Source organism: Penicillium digitatum, chromosome 1 (assembly GCF_016767815.1).
Source record: "Penicillium digitatum chromosome 1, complete sequence".
NCBI classification, from domain to species: Eukaryota; Fungi; Ascomycota; class Eurotiomycetes; order Eurotiales; family Aspergillaceae; genus Penicillium; species Penicillium digitatum.
Genome location: NC_089384.1, coordinates 2,110,013 through 2,128,774, shown reverse-complemented (window position 1 = coordinate 2,128,774; position 18,762 = coordinate 2,110,013). Strand labels below are relative to the sequence as shown.

The following is an 18,762-nucleotide window of genomic DNA, read 5'->3' as shown; positions in this document are numbered from 1 at the left end:
TTGATATCATGTGCTTTTGCCATTTCATTTCGATTATGCTTCTTTCAAGTGTGTGAGGCTGTGGAATCACCGATAGACAAAAGCGAATTATGATTGACAACGATTGATTTGATACTTTCTACTGCTTCATATGGTGTCTCTACAAGCATAGATGTAAACCACTGCACCGCCGACTACGTATTGGAGTTGGTGCTTGATTGAACAGTACACATTCACAGATCTGTCTAGGGCTCACTAAAGCGGTGGAATAGGCGGTGAACTAATGCACCAATCCCAAGTCCCACCCTGCACCTGCACCACCAAATTCCCGACTAAAAACCCATTACGACATCTGCGACGCTGCAAAAGCCACCCTCACCCCCAATCAACTTCCACGCCAACCACACTCCAAAATGGCGCACTCAAAGCGAAATACCTCCCTCCCCCACTTTACCTCCTACGAACGCGGTCTTTTACGCTCAACCTGGGGCACAAAACGCAGCGCAATCGGACGCGACAGCTTCCTAACCTTCGGCTCCTGCCGTTTATGTCTGCAACCCGCCCGCGCACCTGTAGTCGCATGCGCCAGCAATGGTGACCTTTTCTGCCGTGAGTGCGCTATCAGTGATCTCCTTTCTCAACGGCAGGAGATCAAACGTCTTGAAAAAGAGCGCGACGAGGCGAGGAAACGCATTGCGGAGGATGAGGAGCGCTCGTTGGCGGAGATGAAGGAGCGGGACCTCAGGGATTTCGAGCTTGTCTCTATGGGGTTGGAGAATAAGGGTGGGGTTTCTGGGGGTGGGAAGAAGCGCAAGGCAGAGGAATTGGAAGCTTTGGAGAAGTTTAAGGCTAAGGAGGTTGAGGTTGATGGGAAGAGGAAGAGGGTTTTTGAGCTTGGGGAGGAGGAGATGGCTCGTGTTGCTGGGGAGAAGAGGGAGAGGTTGAGGAGGGAGTTGAAAATGGACAAGGTTTGTGGTTCTTCTTTGGGCTGGACTCCGGCTTCGAGCTTGGAGCTTCCATCTTCATTTGGGGATTTGGATTGAACTAACAACTTTGCTCTAGTCCTCTAGTAAATCTGCTCTCCCGTCCTTCTGGGTTCCATCCTTAACGCCCAATACCGACACAAATGAAATCGCCGCCAACAAGACTGTCAAGGTGACGCCTGCCTGTCCTGGCTCGACGGATGAGAGCCGACATAGCTACTCGCTTAAGTCGCTTGTTGAGGTTAATTTTACGGAGGAGAAGACTTCTGATGGGATTGTATCCAGAGTGTGTCCGAGTTGCAAGAAAAATTTGAGCAATGGGCTCAAGGCGATGCGTATGTGGAATTTAAGTCGGTACAGCCATTGGGTCTTGCTAATTATCTCTCATGGCAGTCACAAAGCCCTGCGGGCATGTCATTTGCTCTCCCTGCGTAACAAAATTCATGACTCCCCACGAACATCACGTCCCCGATCCACATGCCTCCAAGGAGGAACAGGAGAAGACTGCTGCTGTCCACGGCCAGGTTTTATGTTTCGTTTGTGAGACAGACATTACAGCAAAGTCAAACCCAGACGAAAACGGCAATGGGAACGGGAACGGGAATAGCAAGAAGTCTAAGAAGAAGGATAGAGATGCTATTCGACCTGGTCTGGTAGAGATCTCCTCCGAGGGGACTGGGTTTGCTAGCAAAGGTGGGAATATGGGGAAGAAGGCTGGAGTTGCGTTCCAGTGCTGAGTAACTCACAACAACAAAACCAAGAAAGAAATATGCACCACCACAGGTATCGATAATGTGTACAATAAAAAAAAAGGTTCCTGATGTTGCCGCCCGGAGTGGTTACTGACTCCCGAACCATGATGCACTACAATGTTTCTAGATGTACTATGAAGCCATGCGAGAAGTCAACAGGCGAACCCAGTCTCTCTCCTCTCCAATTTGCAGCCTCAAGCTCAAGATCGCTTCTTGGCGTTGTTGAACTCGCGCACAGTGATCGAGCAAGACACCTCCTGACACAAGCGACGACGACGACCAAGGTCCAACTTAGAGCCGAACTCCAAACCAGAAGCACGCTCGACAGCCTCGAGAGGAACCTCGAAGTCAGTCAGACGCTTATCGTTCGCAATCCGAGCATTAGGCAGAACAAAAGCACCGAGCGCAACCTTACTCGTAGGCGAGTTGGTTCCATCCTCGGCATAAATAACCTTATAGAAGTGCGTGGGCACGGCAACATTAGGCGGGTTACCAATAACCTCGTAGTTAACACGCCACTTTCCATCCGGGTCGCGGTGAGGCAAGTAGAGTGGACCTGTAACGACGCGAACGGAGGGATAACGCTTAGTGAGATCACGGCAGAAAGTCTCAAAGTGCGCCCAGTAGTCACGATTAAAGCCCTCGCCGACCTGCGGACACATATTGCTCAGCGCGAACGTGCCATCCATGGCATCCTGCGACCACTTCGCGTCTGCGGCTGGTACCTGGTGTCCGCGGTCATAGCCCGAGCGGAAATAGTCGGACAGTTTCGCGCGGAACATTGCTGGAATGGTCGTGTCCTCGAAAAAAGTACTCTTCTTTCGGTCGGCATTGTGAACAGCTAGGGATTCGGGTGTGATGTGTTCGGCGACCCAGGATGGGTTGCGGGTGCGTCGGTCGTAGGCGCCGTGTAGTGGGAGGGAGGAGAGCTCATCGGCAATTGGGCCCGGGAAACCATATTGGAGGATTCCTGCTGCATCTACAGGACCAGTGGCTAGTTTAGATGCTCGGGCTGGGGCTGGGATCGCTGAGGGTACCTTCGGACCTGTTGTTGGGGTCGGGGTGAGGGTCTCTTGGGGCTTGGAGGATTTGCCGAAGAGCAGCGCAGTGACACCAGCTCCAGTGGCTGCACTGGCGGCAGCGATGATTGCCAGAGTTGCTTTGGACATGGCTAAGTATCCCTTGGATTCACCTAGGTAGGGTCAAGTCGAGGGAGCCAAGAATCGACCATTAAAATCGATGGGAAGTCACGGGCCAATCACATCACATGCAAACCCCTGGAACTGTTACAGGGTGCAGTTCTGCAGGGCGTTTTGTGCATATCTTTTCTGGTGTCTCTTGGATTCTTTTGACTCTCTTGACTACTGATTTGATTCACTTTTAGTCTGATGCATCGAAGATATTTCAAATCACAAGATGCTGTCAGTTGACTAACCCCCCTTGCATGTGTGCAAACCCTTCATCCCTTGCCACAGAGACCAAGTCAAGTTTCACCCGATCAGTTCCAATGAGAGAGCATTGATGAAATCTCAGGTCGAACCCTTTTTCACCATATCTTATAGTCTTAGAGGGGTCTTATGCTAGAGATTCCCAATGCCAGACCGTCTATTCCATATCCCATATCCCAGATCTGATGAGGGGCAAGACGCAAAAGTGCAGTGAGAACCTTGGGGGCGAATGCACTGTCCTCGGGCAATACACCTGATCTTATAAATCCCCATCCATAGACATCACCATGTTTCCATTTCTTGTACAGAAAGAAAGAGAGGCAAAGTGTTGACTAACCTATTGAATGCAAATCACATCATTGTTTCCATTTTCTTCAACTCCCCACACCATGTTTGCAAACGACCTGCGAGGTTGGGTGATGAGCGTCGTCTCAGGCGTTGGTAAGTGTCTCCTGGAATCTTTGAGGGCTTCCCCATTAATCGTATTCAGCATGCGTGCTTGGTTCATCTATCATCTGCGTCGATGTACTGGTCCAGGTGGTTTCCCGCCGCAGGAGCTTCCGAATAGCCAACAGCAGCAACTTCCTGTCGGCGTCATTATGTCTCAGTGCTGGAGTCATGGTAAGCTCTCACATCTAGAGTTTTGAACGCTTTATACTGAACCAAAGCAGCTCTTTACCTCCTTATATAGCATGCTGCCCAACTCGAAGCAGTACCTCACCCGCGCCGGCTTCTCCCCCGCCGTATCTGCATATGTTTTGATCAGTCTCTTCATTGCCGGAGTTGCAGGTATTCAAATCTTATCCGCAATCGCACACAGATATATACCATCTCATGTTGTCGATTGTGCCCATACCCATACCGAGTCAGAAACTGATCCCGAGCACGGCGAGGCACACACGGACTATGTTCACAATGATACAACTGCATATAATGAACGAACACCGTTGTTGCAGTCTAACAAGGCATCTTCATTAAAGTCAATGCCAGCGGTGTTACAACGGAGCCAACATCCCGAGCCGGCACCCAGACGTGAGACGATGCGGGCACTGCTGGCGCGCCGCATTACGTCGCTCATGGGTGGCGCAAAATCTGCCTGCGACGAGGATGGACCTTGTTTTGGAGTTTCCCAGGCTTGCGGGCAAGAATGCGCCAAAGTGCTTCCGCTATCCAACAGCATTGAAACTGTGCGACCAGACCCGCTGCATCATGAAAGCATATCCGTGCCTCTAGAACCAGAAATTCAGCATGTGGAAACTGACCTTGGCAAAAAAAATGCATCTACTACACAAGAAGGTGGATATTTTGACAACATCTCTGCACAGCACGACAAGAAGCCATGTGTGTCTTCATCCGCTTCGTCTCAGATTCTAGACTCACATTCATCTCGTCTATCTCATTCTCATTCCCAGCATCATCCACATTCCGAGTCTCATGGACATCGCGAGGAGATGGATTCTGAGCGTCCCAAATCTGCTGGGGGCAACCCCCATCACCACCACGTCCCCAAAAATGCATTCCTCTCCATTGGACTCCAGACCTCACTCGCTATAGCTCTACATAAGCTTCCTGAGGGGTTCATTACCTACGCCACCAACCATGCCAGCCCAAGCCTCGGTACGACAGTCTTCCTGGCTCTATTTATACACAACATTGTAGAAGGATACGCCATGTCGCTTCCTCTCTACCTTGCCCTCAATTCCCGCTGGAAGGCAATGTTCTGGTCCAGCCTTCTGGGAGGTATCAGCCAACCCGCTGGTGCTGGCTTAGCCGCATTTTGGATCTGGAGCACTGGGCAACACGGCAGTGACGATGCCACGGGGCCCTCATGGGGTATCTACGGAGGGATGTTTGCTGCCACCGCTGGAGTCATGACTTCGGTTGCATTACAACTTTTCAGTGAGGGACTCGCTCTCACCCATTACCGTGGAATGGGAATCTGGTTCGCTATTGCAGGTATGGGGCTGATGGGCCTCAGCTTTGCATTGACCGCTTGACCAGGCTTTGGCTATGGTGATCATTTTTACCATACGCCCTGGCGTTTGATCCCTTGTGATCCTTACAGCCGGCATGCATGAACGCACTTGATGACTTTTTGCTTTTCACCACATTCATTTATCATGGCCACGCTGTGGTCCTCCACAAACAGGCAAGGCTAAGTGCATTGAATACACGCATCTCTTATCAACAACATAATTACTGGTTTCGAATCACCGATCTGGTCGAAGCACACATGCTGGGTATTCTTGCGTACTGTATGTACATTCTTTGTGCAGATAATGTAATAGACGAAATTATCTTTACTGCAATCCAACAAGCAGCTCATTGCGGATGAGTTGGTTCTACTTAACCTCCCATACAAGAACACTCCAATGTGGCACATTAAACTAGTTGGAATGCATCTGTGTTCTGTACCCCAGATTGACCAGATGTTTGAAGACTTGCGTGGTTAAATGACACAATTCTCACACATTTTCCAATAGATCGTGACATGAATCTGCGTGATGGACAAGTTATACAATTTGGTCCTTCACATGTCACAAATCCAAAAACGCCAACATAAACCCAACCCCAAATATCTGATCGAAAAACGAAGATTCCCCAGTGTGTACCTAGAGAGCCTGCACTGAGATACGTCTCTGAGAACCATTACCACCTAACCCAGCACCACTAGACTCCCGCAAATGGTTACGGTGCGTCTGACTCTCCTCCTCCATGTCCTCAACATCAATACTGAAACGTCTAGGCTTAGACCAAACACCAAATTGGTCACCACCATGAGCCTCGCTAACACTCTTGATCTGCTCAGACTGCACACCAAAGCGATTCGCCACAGACTGGAACAGCTCCGCATGCGCAGACGCCCGTCTCGAAGTCTGGCCCGTCCCCAAACGAGCCTGGGCACGACGCAACAGCTCCATATGCTGCGACGCGGTATCAGCAACACGTGGATGGCCCTCGGCCTTGGAATCGCCGAGCAAGTCGTACAGGATTCCTTCGTGCAGAGTCGCAGCCGCCTGGTGATTTTCCGAGGCCGTGAACAGGGCCGAGAGAAGCTTGGTCATGTCCAGTGTGACCGGGTCACAACTGCCCCATACTTGGCGCAGGTTGTAGCAGATGTCGCGGCAGAGCTTGATGGCGGAATCAACGTTGCCCCGGCAGAAGCGGGTTTCCACTAGTCGTCGGCCGATCCATACGACCACGTCTGGTGTCCAGGTGCGCTGGACGATTCGGGAGGTCCAGAGTTGGGTGAGGATTATTTCTAGCTCCTCGAACATCTCGTACTGACCTAGCAGAGTGATGACGTCGTTGAGATGGTTGAAGGGTAGGTCTACCATCTCGATGCCCATGGATTTAGAGGATGCCATGATATCTTCTAGAAGCAACTTGGACTTGATGGACATGGCTTGGTAGGTCATTTCGTCGGTGCATCTGGTTGCCTTATGGCCGCTTAGGTACAGGCAGAGCTGAGTGGCGAGGTTGATGCTCTCCTGGTTGTTAAGACCGTCGGTCAGATGCAGGAAGGAGTGCAAGACGCCTGTCAGGATGGTGGCTTCCTGGAAGCGGGAGGAGTTGCACAGGTCACGAACGAGATTGGTGGTTGTTTTGAGGATATTCAAATCATAGCTTTCTCTGTGAACCTCACGCAAACAGATCTGATAGAACTGCTGCACAACTTCCTTGTCGGCGACCTGGGTGGCGGACAGGTTAGAGCAGAAGTACTCGTACAGCTTGTCCTTGGTGTCGTTGGCAGGGCGAACTCGCTTCTGACCGATCTGCAGATTGTAGAGCTTGTGGCCAGCGATCAGAGTGGGAACGAAGTCGTGGCCAGAGAGACTCTGAGAAAAGGCCCGAGAATTTGTCATCTCGCGACTCATCTCGGCCATGATCTGGTCGTAACTGGCACGCCGGCCAAAGACTTCCTCAAATGCAGCGACAAATACGGCATCGCGACGATCTCTCATATCAACGGGGGAAGCTTCGGAGCGGTACACCACGCGTTGGCGGAGTTCGTCGAGGAGGTTGTTACCACCTTCGATAAAGCCGCACTCGAGGTAGATACTTGCGATCCGGCGGGCCCAGTCACCAATGGTATCAGTGTCACCGTCAGCATGCAAAACATCGGTAGAATAGGCGTGGAGAATGGCGTTGCCCTGCTGGACAGAAGAAGAAGTTCCCTGTCGCGAATGGGCGAGGGCTAGCTCACGAAGCCACGAGAGAGTCGTGGTAGAGAAGTAACCCTGGTTCTTCTTGGCCAGCTGGAACTCTTCAGTGTAGAGGGAACGGGCTTCGACGGTTGAATCATGCTTGCGCACAAACAGCTGTGCCAACTTGTGCTTGAGGGTGATGGGCAGTGGTGTAGTCATCTGGTCGAGGCCCTTCGACGACTGAGCAGGAGCCACCCACTCGCTGGTTTCCAGAGGTAGCTTGTACAGTGAGATGGCTTGGTCAATGTGTGCATCGCTGGATTCACACAGCTCGGCAAAGAGCAAAGTAGCATTGAGCGTCTTCTCGCTTGTTGCGCCGTGCACGTGGCGACAGGTCATGACATACTCCGAGGCAACCCGATACCGCTCGGAGAAGTCGGAGCTCTTTTGGGTAGTCAAAATAGACATGTACCCGAGATAAGTCTTCTCCAGCATCCGGTCCACAAGCTCATGATCATAAGCATCCAGCTTGTTGTCTTCGACGACCAGGGTCGGCCAGAGAGATCGGTAAACATGCAAAGCAGAATCCCACTGTTTTTCCTTTTCGTAGAGTTTGATGAGGGCAATTGCAGCGTCCATGCCCTCTGGAGCAATGATGTTCGCACGGGAGGTAGCCTTGAAGATGCGCTGGTATATGCTCTTCGCCTCACCGTTCATCTCAAGACGAGTGGCCAAAGCAGCCTCGAGATACATGTTTTCGATGGTATGCTCATGGGTCTCTCCGAGACGAGTGGCCAAGAAATTACTCATGGTGTGGAGCAAGTTCAGCGCCTTGGTGAACTGGTAGGTAGTCTCATGGAACTCGACGACGGCCTTGGCAACGGCCAGCGCCGACGGCACAGGGGCTCTGTCAGAGTTGATCAAAGAACCAAAGGCATTCTCGTAAACAATTGTAGCTTGTTCAAGATGCAACCTGCGAAAGTGGCAGTATGCCAACACCAAAGCCAGGTCTGCCGCAGGAGGTGCCAGCTCGGGAGAGAACTTCTGGTGAGATTTGACCTGTTCAACGGTGGGCCAGATGTGCTGCAGAACTGCCATCGAGCACTCGCTGGCTTGGACCCAGTTTCCCTCACGCACGTAGATGCTGGCAAGGTTGTGGCACAAGATCAAGGTGGTGACAGTCATGTTTTCGGGACTGGCCGAGATACCGTCCAGCAGCTCGATCAGCAGCCTGCGGTCCCGAGAAGACAGAGAAGATGCATCCGCAACGGAGACTGCATTAGCCATGCTCTGGGCAATGGAGAGTGCCAGAGCGGTTGCGTCCTCTGAGTATTCTTGGTGAGTCTCCTTGTAGTAGCGCCACATGAGAATAGACAAGGAGCGATCAAGGTTGTACAAAAGCATCTCCCGAGTCTCAGCGCGAAGGAGATGCACGCGCTCCATCATCTCTTCGGAGTGAATACCAGTAACCTCAAGATCTGCAACCAGTTCACGGATGATGACTTCGGATTCATCACTTCGGTCCTGACGGCGGAGGAACTGGTAGTATACAAGGGCAACATTAGATTTTTTGTCCATCATATCAACCGAGTCAATATCACGCGAGTTAAGGCCAGCCCATAGACTTGAAAGAACTGCCTGAGCATGAGCCAAATCACCCTGATCCTCGTACATCTTAGCCATATACAGGGTGTAGGCAATTCGGCGCTCGTCAGTCACTTCCATGGTGCGTACCATATTGTCATACTTGGTTCTGGCAATATCACGGCTCATCTCATCGCTTCCAGTTGTCGAGAAACGGCTAGTCAAGAAGTCGGCTGTCTCGGATGACTGGCGCGAATTAGTGCCATATTTTAGAAGAACTTGCTGGTAGAATTGCTTCGATATGAATAACGCGGATTGGTTTTCGTTGCGAGACTTATACATGCCGACGATCATTCCAAGGTACTTCAGGCGTTGGTTAAACTCTACCCCGGTGATTTCAGAGTCTGTCAAGATCAAGTACTTCATAATGTCTTCCTGCTGAGAGGTGATCGTGCCTCGCTCGGAGAATGACTGTATCATCATCTCAGAGCACGTCAGGGTAATCGGATGAGACTGGCCGAGAAGCTCCTGGCTCAGCCTCCACGCTTCGTAGCAGGTCTCATCGGCGTGACTGGCATGCGCCAACTTGGACACGCGTGCGCTCAGCACCAAACTCTCTAGCAGGGCGATAGATTTCTCGCCCAGGACCAATCGGCGGATATCACTCGCGAGCCTGTAGAGCTCCACGACACTGGACCGAGTGAACTGGGACTCGCGGCAAGTCAACTCAAGGCGCGCGAAGAGAACAGTGGCAGGCATGAGCTTTGTGAAGCTCGAATTGAATTGGAACTCTTCATCATCGGTAACCAGGGGCGAAGAAAGAAGATGCGACAGCCAGTAGCGTGCGGTGTATTCCAAAACGACATACTTGTCGAAAAGTTGGTTGCGCTCCTCAATACCCAGCTTGTCCATGGAAACATCAACCTCCTCACGCACACCCAACTGCACGCAGGAAAGGCACCTGGTGAGCAAGTCGTAGTGTGCATCCTTGAGACTGAGCTGGGACTGCCCACCAGATGATTTGGCTTGTTTTATGATGTGGTCGCGAATGCAGGTGTGGGCAAAAGAGACCACACCATCGTGGGTCATGACTAGCGGGCTCAGAGCACTCAAAGCATCGTAGCTACTAGTGATTCGGCTGGAGGAGTAGCAGGGGCCCTTGGGATCCACATTCAGCAAGTGCTCAATCTCCTCAACTAGCAGGGGTCTCTCGGCTGCTGCGAGCCAGGACACAATTTCAAAAGTACCCTGCTGGCTGAAGTCGAGGGTGTTGGAGTGGAAGTTTATAAGTTCCGGCATCGACTGTGGCAGGCTCTGAATGGACGCAACAGCGTGGCTCAGGGTCTTTTGCTGTTTGACATATGCAACTGCCATCTCAGTCCAACTGAAAGAGCCCTGAGAGCGAGCTACAATGGTAGACACAGCAGCTTGAAGCTGATTGCCCTTGTGAGTGTCAAAGTTGGCGCTAGATGCAAGCATCTTGTTGACATACGCTATCAGATCGGTCTTGGTCTGGGAGGTCTGCAGGGTAAACTGCTGAACGCCTTTAGAGTTGATCTTCAAACTCAGGGGCCGGGTGAAAGCGATCATCTTAGATCCAGCATTCTGTTCTAAGAGAATCTCACAGAAGCGATTGAGATAGGCAATTGCGTTGGCGTGACCACCCCTGATTTGGTCAATGCCATCAACCACAAACATGTACTGGATATTCGTAGCAAGACCGGCACGAATACCTCTCCAAAGGCTTGCTTCAACTGCGTCATCTCCAGCGCCATCAATCGCCCCTTGGGCTGCTCTGGCGACTTCAACCAGGATAGCCTCCTGGGTTTGCTTGTCACTGACAGAGTGATCCAACATCTGGTGAAGTACACCCTTCAGGATGCGTAGAGGCAAAGTAGCGACGGGAATATCAGCACCTGTACTGGGTTAGCACGCAAACTAATATAGTACAAACCCCAGAAACTCACGAATGGTGTATGGGATAACATTCCAGCTATCGTGCTCTGCTGACTCCTGCAGTCTTTCGACCACCCATTGAGCCAGTGCACTCTTTCCTGAGCCAGGACCACCAGAAATCAGCATCACAGGGGAGCTTGTGACACCAAAGTCGTAGAGCGTGTTATTGAACCACTCAAACGATCCCTCGGCAAGCGAGTGAGCGCGAGAGTCGAGGATAAACTGAAGAGGGCGGTCCTGCACTCCCAGGAATTGACGCAAACTACCCAGCTCGGGCGAGGAGTAGATCAGGGAGCTGCCATCCATGAGCTTCGCAGTGTGCGCATCGACAACACAGTTCCAGTGGGTAGAAAAGCGCTTGGCGTAGGTCACAAAAGCGGCATCGGCATTACGTCCGATAATTTGATCGGACTCTTTGCTTTTGAATCCCTCGATACAGCTCATAGCCGTGCTACTAACCATCTCAAGCAAATCTGCGAATACCGCAGCGACATATGGCTGCAGTTCAGGGGAGGATTTATACGCAACATCATACTGCAAAAGCAAGTAGACACCGACAGCAACCCGGCCATAACGGCCAAATACGCTCTCGAAGACATCTGTATTGTCCATATCAGACTATGCAAGAAGTTAGTATTCCAATCCAAAAGAATTCGTTAACCTCCTTAACTCACCTCCAGGAGGAGAATAGAGAATCCCCAGATGAGCGATGCTGCCTCATTGGCAGCAGGAGCGAAGCTACCGACAGACTCTCGAAGAGCGTCGACTGCATACGCCAGTTTGGACGCCCATCTGAGGCTGCAGTCGAGTCTGCTACCATCATGAGGCATCCACCGGAGACGTTCAGCTGCAACGGCATCGAAAAAAGCATCAACAGTAGTGCTACGCTTGCTGATCTGACTAGAAGACAAGCCCAGCTGAGTTTTGCACTTTTGGGATACCGCCTGAACCTTCTCCTGGAGGACAGTGACCTTATAGCCACTGCTACTCAGCTGTCTGACAATGCGCTTCGAGGTCACACCATTCGCAGAGCCACTCTTTGAATTAGAGCTAGCGTTGGTAATTCCGTTGTTGAAATCGTCATTGCTAGAGGTGCCATAAGCACCACTCTGTTGACTTCCTGCTCCACCAACAATACTTCTTTGATTGACTCCGCTGTTCTCGTTGCCGGATATACCATAGCTACCATCTTGGTGAAGTCCCAGAACACCTCCACCGGCGATAGCTGGTTTTTTTGATCCAGTCGCGCTGGTATTGAACAAGGCGCTGTTTGTCTGGCCTGTGGTCGTAGAACGTAGACCACTGGTTTGGTTAGATCCGTAGGTGGTAGAATACCCTGTGCCTGTCAAGGTCTGGGGAGTGAACCCTTGATCAGATGCCCCACGGGCACAAGTAATATCCCCCCTATTCGTCTGGTTTGAAGCGGCCAATCCTTGTCCACTTGCATATCCATATTCCCCCACGTTGGAAGTAACATTGCTTTTAGGGCTTGTGGAGGTAAGATCTTGGGGTCTTGCTGCGTTGGTTTCAGAGATGGAGTGCCTCTTGCTACGTTTTCTAGTGGTAGAGGTCTGGTTGGTGACACCTTTGCTCGCACCATAGCCAGCGGTGGGAGCAGCAGCAGCAGCAGCTTCGCCTGTGCCTGCTTTCTGGGAAGGCTGAGAGCCCTGCTTATCAAGTTGTTTTCTGTCGATATGGTATTTTCCAACATCTTGATCGGCGGATTTCTTGGATAGATCCTTGCTGGTGGCCCCATCGCTGAAGATGTCTGGGCTGAGATTATCATAGTCGTGAATCTCTTTTTCAATGGATTCTTTGCTAAAGCCACCTCCAGCGACGGCTTTTTCGGTCTTTTCCTGAGCTGAGCTGGCCTTGTTACCGCTTCCTGCTCCTGCGAAGGCAACCTGGGGAGCATTTTCGGTCTGTTCTTGTCTGGGCATTCCTTTGCTGTTGGTTCCTCTCTGAATAATAGTTTCTTTGCCACCCACACTATGGAAGTTCTTTTCTTGGAAAGTGCCTGGCATGGTAATGGGGCCCTTGCGGATGTCGTAATTGGGCTGAAGCTCTCCAGCTGCCACACTGGCCCTGCGGTCATACTGTTTAGAGCTAGTGTCTTGATTTGCATCGGTGCTGTCTTGCTGTTTCTGGCCAGCTTCTCGCTTCACGTTGCTAATGTCTCTTTGCTCCCCTTTTGTTTGGCCAGTAGAGGAGGTACCGATGTTGTCTTGGTCGATCTCTCCTTTGCCGATTTGCTTTCCAGCCTCCTGAACATTCTCCGTGTTGAGGTTCTCTTTGTTTATTCCAGCAACGCTACTCGATGCTCCTCCAATGGCTCCTCCGGCAACTCCTTGGCCGGTCGATTCTTCACTCCTTTGACTCTGGGTGACAGCTTCTTTGGCACCATTAAAGTTGCCTTGGGAGACTTCATCGTGGGCTGATGAGCTCTTGTCTAGGATCTCATTGGCCTTGTCTCCTTGGCTGGTAGATTCTTTGGTGGATTGGCCTTTCACAAGTTCTTTCGCGCCATTGTAATTGCCTTGACTGACTTCATCGCGGATGGACGAGCTTTTCTCAAGGATCCCCTTGGCCTTGGCGAACATGTCGATGGGTGGTTGATTAAGAAGTGAATGTATTAACAATAAGTGTATCGTAAAGATAAAGTTTAAACAAATGAATCCATTCACTCGTGTTTGTTCAGCTTTCAGAAATAATAGATGGAATGCAAACAGGGAGCCGAGCCAGAACTGGGGCCCCAGGAGGACCTAAATAATATCAGCGACCATCCTTCTCCTCATTGCATCATGGAATAATTTCGGTGATACCCGCACCACTTTCATATCCAATAGTTTGTGCCAAGCATAGGTAAGCTGAGGGAACCGCTTGCTCGGTATGCAGTTGATGCCCGCAACCTGATCCAAGAAATTAATGGGGAGCTGGATGTGACGGCACAGCATAATATCAGAAGTCGATGATGCTCAGCCAGAGGGAGGGAGCGGGATCGGTGGGGTCTTCCAGCCGTTGATGTCTACTACAGGCCTTCACGCTTTGTATCCAATACTCTTTTATCCTCCAGTTTAGATGACTGGTTGTGATAGCCTGCGCAGCCTTCTCTCTTTTGTCAGCTTTTGGTCTCACAAATATGTAGACTCTCAGTGACCGATACTGGCATCGTTCTTCAATTTTCCAATGCGTAAAATCAGCTTCTAACGGCCAAGGACTCGGAATTGAGTTCAATCGATGTCATTGCAGTGTGTGGGGTAGAGACGAGGAGTTTGGTATAATCGGGTCCGGTTGAACTCAATGGCCTCGAAGCGATGTACTTCTCCTTTGTCTGACGATTAGACCTGCCTGGATATTTGCTCGTTGCGTCCCACCTTTATCTCAAGTGGATGTGAAGATCAGGATTAATGTCGACGACTGGCCAAGATCCCCTTAGTCATCTCATGCTTCCCCCGATAACCTTAAATGAAGTCGTCGATCCTTGGGCGGCTCGGCTTTGGTAGATTCAATCATTTTTGCCGGGCATGTTCACAAAGTCAAGATTTCCGGATGACCCGGCATCAGGTTGGTGAGGTCATGTCTCCTTTTTTTTAGGATGATCATACCAAACAACCGCGGGAAAATCCGCCATTTATGTCATGACATCGAGCTCTGAATCATGCAAAAGTATCGCGAACTTATCAGTCTAAATAAGGCTGTTCCCTGTTATTAGGAGGTGCCAGGTGCTATCTGGCTAAGAAAATAGTCACATGTCATAATGAAGACAAAACTAAAGCCATGTGGTGATCTAATATTGCACACTACTTAAAGAATGTCCAAAGATGAAATCTAATGCTTGTTTCTGTAATCCTACAAAATTCGAACAACTCCTGCTGATTTCTTCCGGTCTCTCGGCTTTTTTTTCCATTTTTAGCGTTTTCAAAAAACTCGTTCTACTTAATATACCAGACTGCTCACGTCACATGTCATGCATGGCATAAAGGTTGATCATGTGGGAAATTTTTGCAGTATGCAGCCAGTCAACTCCATCCTAACAATAACGTAAGAAGAGAAAAAAGAAGTTCAAGAGGGCATCCAAGTAGACATTGTAGTGGTATCAGCATCAATCTGTCGTCTCTAGAATGTCTTGAGCCAAATGTATCAGATTGTTGATATCCCACGTTGTCAAAGATAGATGGTACCTATCCCCATCGACAATGAATGAAAAATGATTAAAGTCTCCATCCTTCAGCGTTCTCTTGAATCAAACTGGAGTGGAAATGATTCGCCAATTTCTACCAGCCCCCGCACTTTTGCATGACGCGGGGCCCCATGGTGCGACAAAAAGGTTGGGAGGGAAAGGCGAGGACCTGAACAACGTTCTGATGAGCTCTGATACGTGTGGAGCAAAGAGTTTGGAGCACACTTCCATGTACAGTCGCTGCGGGAACTGCATTACATGATTTTATTCGTCAATCAGCAGAACAGACCGCGCACTAAGCCTCGTAGGGCTGAGTCCCATCATGAAATTACCCGCCTGATGTTTTCTACAACTTCAGAATCAGCCCTGGAGAGACAGGCAACTATTTATAAAAAGAGTAATCTCCATGGCCCTAGCCACTGCCTCCAGTAAAGATAACCAGAAAAGCATGGGAAAAGAGGCAAAAGTCCATTTCTGGATCGGGAATGCAATTCATGAACAGCCTATGAAATGATTCGAAAAGTGACTCTGAAGTCTAGTCTGCGAGGACTGCCCGTGAACAGCTCACATCCAGCCACAGCTTTCCATCCTCAGACCGCCATGGGTTTTCATCCATTTCCGCGAATCAACCTCCAAAAAAAACCCATCCGTTGCCAGCAAAAAAAAAATTCAAGTGAAGACGAAGAAGCGTGATATCATCCGTACAAGTACCAGCCGTATCTGGTGTGCTTTCATTCGTTTGGGCCGAGGTCTTGCCGTGGTTATGCGAAGATTTTTATCGTAGAACTCGACTATCCGATCGCGGCTCAGGTGGTTGTTTTAACGACTTGAATAATCTATTGGCCGGGGTTGGGGTTCATCTGCATTTCGCGACTGGTCAGCCTTTATGTCCTTCACTCTCGATATTCGTGGTGTGCAGTCGAAGATATTTCGCGAATGTGTTGTATATGGTTGTGCGTTGTGAGTGGGTAGATGTTATTCGATATGTACCTTGCGCTTGCCACCGGTCATGGTGACATTGACGAAACGGCGAGTGTAAAGAACACGCTTGTAGGCGCGACCCTTGGGGTTCTTCTTCTTCTCCTGGGGCTCGACCTGGATGCAAGATTGTCGTTAAAAGGCTGGTCCGACGGATGGCCACTTCAAATCGTGGATCGAGTGGCGTTGGCTGGAAATCGAAGAGAACTCACCTTAGGAGTGGCAGCCTTGACCTTACCGGCACGGGCGAGAGAGCCGTGAACCTTACCCATGTTGGATGATTGACGTTGATGAACGGGAGATGGAAGTGGTTTGGTGATGAAGCGATTCTTGAATCTCGATTGGGAGTGCAAAATTGGGAGTGCGACCTGTGTGGGGCGGCTTAGCGAGTGCTTTCGGTCCGGATTAACTCAGCCCGCGTGGGGTCATGTGATATGAGGTACATTGGTGAGGTAAGCCGGGGCTAAGAGGTCTTGGCAATTATTTCTCCGAGGTGCATAGCTAACCCTAGCGATCATACACTGAATGTTAGAGTAGTCGAAATTGGAAATGAAAGAGTAAAAAATCACCGGAAGGGGTTAAGCAGTTGTTGTATTTGTATGTAAATTCTCAACAGGATTTTACGCAGGTCTTACCCGGAACATTCCAAGGTTTGTCCAGGGCAAAAAGCCCCAGGACTCAAAAGTCGTTGTCTCTTTTTGGTATCTCGTTATCTACATGGTTGTCCTCAGCGCTATGCAATGTCAGGTGTTCCAAAGTTCCGTGGATGCAATGCATCCAACCCGCCTTTTAGCATACACTTAGGCCCCCTTCGACTTCTCCTTGGCAGCAGCCTCTTCTCGTTCCCTCTTTCTTGCCAGATACCGTTCTCTGGCGCTGGACACATCTTTCTCTGTCTTGCGACTGCGACTCTTTTCAGTGATCTCCTTTTGCTTTGCAGCCTCAGCCTCCTCTTCTTGTCGTGCACGCTCCTCGTATTGGCTTGCAACCATCTCGGTCTGTCGAGCCCGCTGGGCACCACGGCCACCCTGGTAACCAGCACCGGCACCTGGTCGTCCAGCAGTAGGCCTTGCAGCTCCACCTTTGGCGGCAGAGGGTTGAGGTTTCGATTTCGGTACCACATTCAGTCCCGCAGACAACAACTGGCGCTTGTCAACAACTTGACCCTCGTCATTCACAATTACCCGAGCTCCGTGACAATTGAGATCCTGCGCCTTCTGGGCATCTGTCTTATCCTCTTTATCATGTGTCTCCTCGATTATTTCGCCTGCTTTTACACGGCGGGAAGTTTCTTCCGCAGCCTTGATGAGCTCCTCGTGCCGTGCTTCACCGCGCGATAAAACGTCCCGGTAAAACCCAATCATGCCGGAGCTGCCACTTTTTTTGCGCCGTTCCTCCTCTTCTTTTTCACGGCGTGCTTCCTCTTCCTCTGCCTTCCGCAACTCCACTTGCTGCGCCTTGTAGGCAGAGGTTACAAATTTCTCTTTGTCATCAAACTCATCACCTTCGGCTTCACGCTCCCTGGCTAGCTGGCGATCCTTAGCCCTCAGTTGATCCCGTTTCCGAATCTCGGCACTTTGCAGCAAATTTTGCATATACTTGGGAGTTTCGGTTTTGGCTTCCACTGAGGCCTTGGCGGGTTTGGCATGCAGGCTGTCGTATACTTCATCGTATGAGTAGATCAATGGGTCAAGTTCTTCAGCTGCTTTTGCCTGCATGTTGCTGCTATGCATTGACGCGAGATTCGTGTATTTCTGGGCAGAGGCGGTTGGCTTATTCGACTTTGCCTGGTTCAATCCAAGTTTCGTTGCGTTTTGTTGCTCTTTTTCTCTCTTTTCGTCTTCATCCTCATCGTCTGCAAATAGCGAGTTCTTGCTGAGCGGTTTAGCTGTTGGTTTAGGGCCGCTCCCGAATTGAATTTTGCGTTTCGGCGGTTGTCCTACGCTTGGCAGAGGTTTCTTTTTCGTAGTTTGCTCTTCTAGCCCTCCAATAGTTGAGACTTCAATTGCGAAATTGCCAGTTTGTTGGTCTTCATCGGAGGAGTCGTCAAAAACGTTCTTTCTTTTCTGCCCGTTTCCCGGGTTCATTGTACTTTTGTTGGGAAAGTTCAGTTCGTAGGGAAGATTTGTCGGCATTTTGGAAATCAAGAGTTCCAATCGGATCCAGTGATTGCTGTGCTCAGCTTAGTTGCAAGGGTTGGTGTATCTGGCAGGAGGTGCTTGTCGAGGTCAAAAGTTGCGACAGCGATCGGCCGCGATAAAGCGATGGCTGGTTATCATTCGATCACGTGCTAGTGACTTTTGCGGGGAGATCGGAGCATGTGAAGTATACTAAACGCAAGGTAATGTTGGTTTGGGCATAGGGAGCTATTAAGGATGTGTTGATATAGTATGTGCATTTTGAAGTGACTGAGTTGCAAAGCTTCAAGGTGTCATCATCAAAGCTGTCACCAAACTCAGTTGCAGCCTTTCGGCACAAAATATATTTTTTTTAACACTACAATCAGGTTTGGACGAGAAATCACACGCAAAATACGTTTTGAAGAGCATGAAGGTCAATCTGAACTAATTACAAAGCTCAAAAACTCACACTCTAACGCAATATCCCTCATCTTTCAAGTTAACCATTTCATATGTGTATCATCTTCTGGACCAGCTCATTTCTTGTCAGCCACGTGATGGCGGCCGCTAGTAAAGCCACAACTCCCAGCTCCCCGACCGTCCTCGGGTCCATCTCAACCCTGAATAATCCAAA

The 18,762-nt window shown here is 50.1% G+C and overlaps 5 protein-coding genes across 5 annotated transcripts; 2 read left to right on the top strand and 3 right to left on the bottom strand.

Annotated features, from left to right (window-relative positions):
• Window positions 1-392: 392 nt before the first annotated feature.
• Window positions 393-1,699, top strand: Pdw03_3035 (Zinc finger, RING/FYVE/PHD-type; the record flags this gene model as incomplete). The annotated part of the gene is made up of 3 exons (XM_014677110.1): window positions 393-947; window positions 1,042-1,297; window positions 1,356-1,699. 3 exons carry the CDS (start codon window positions 393-395, stop codon window positions 1,697-1,699), a joined length of 1,155 nt encoding a protein of 384 aa, XP_014532596.1.
• A 215-nt stretch (window positions 1,700-1,914) lies between these two features.
• On the bottom strand, window positions 1,915-2,883 carry Pdw03_3034 (Mitochondrial inner membrane nuclease Nuc1, putative; the record flags this gene model as incomplete). Its single annotated transcript, XM_014677111.1, has 1 exon — window positions 1,915-2,883. One exon carries the CDS (start codon window positions 2,881-2,883, stop codon window positions 1,915-1,917), a length of 969 nt encoding a protein of 322 aa, XP_014532597.1.
• Window positions 2,884-3,551: 668 nt separating this feature from the next.
• On the top strand, window positions 3,552-5,159 carry Pdw03_3033 (ZIP metal ion transporter, putative; the record flags this gene model as incomplete). Its single annotated transcript, XM_014677112.1, has 3 exons — window positions 3,552-3,603; window positions 3,653-3,783; window positions 3,834-5,159. The coding sequence occupies 3 exons, from the start codon at window positions 3,552-3,554 to the stop codon at window positions 5,157-5,159; spliced, it is 1,509 nt and encodes a 502-aa protein (XP_014532598.1).
• Window positions 5,160-5,774: 615 nt separating this feature from the next.
• On the bottom strand, window positions 5,775-13,450 carry Pdw03_3032 (Tetratricopeptide-like helical; the record flags this gene model as incomplete). Its single annotated transcript, XM_014677113.1, has 3 exons — window positions 5,775-10,810; window positions 10,862-11,468; window positions 11,525-13,450. 3 exons carry the CDS (start codon window positions 13,448-13,450, stop codon window positions 5,775-5,777), a joined length of 7,569 nt encoding a protein of 2,522 aa, XP_014532599.1.
• A 3,358-nt stretch (window positions 13,451-16,808) lies between these two features.
• Pdw03_3031 (Nuclear speckle splicing regulatory protein 1 -like protein) lies at window positions 16,809-18,143 on the bottom strand (the record flags this gene model as incomplete). Its single annotated transcript, XM_014677115.1, has 1 exon — window positions 16,809-18,143. The coding sequence occupies one exon, from the start codon at window positions 18,141-18,143 to the stop codon at window positions 16,809-16,811; it is 1,335 nt and encodes a 444-aa protein (XP_014532601.1).
• Window positions 18,144-18,762: the final 619 nt, after the last annotated feature.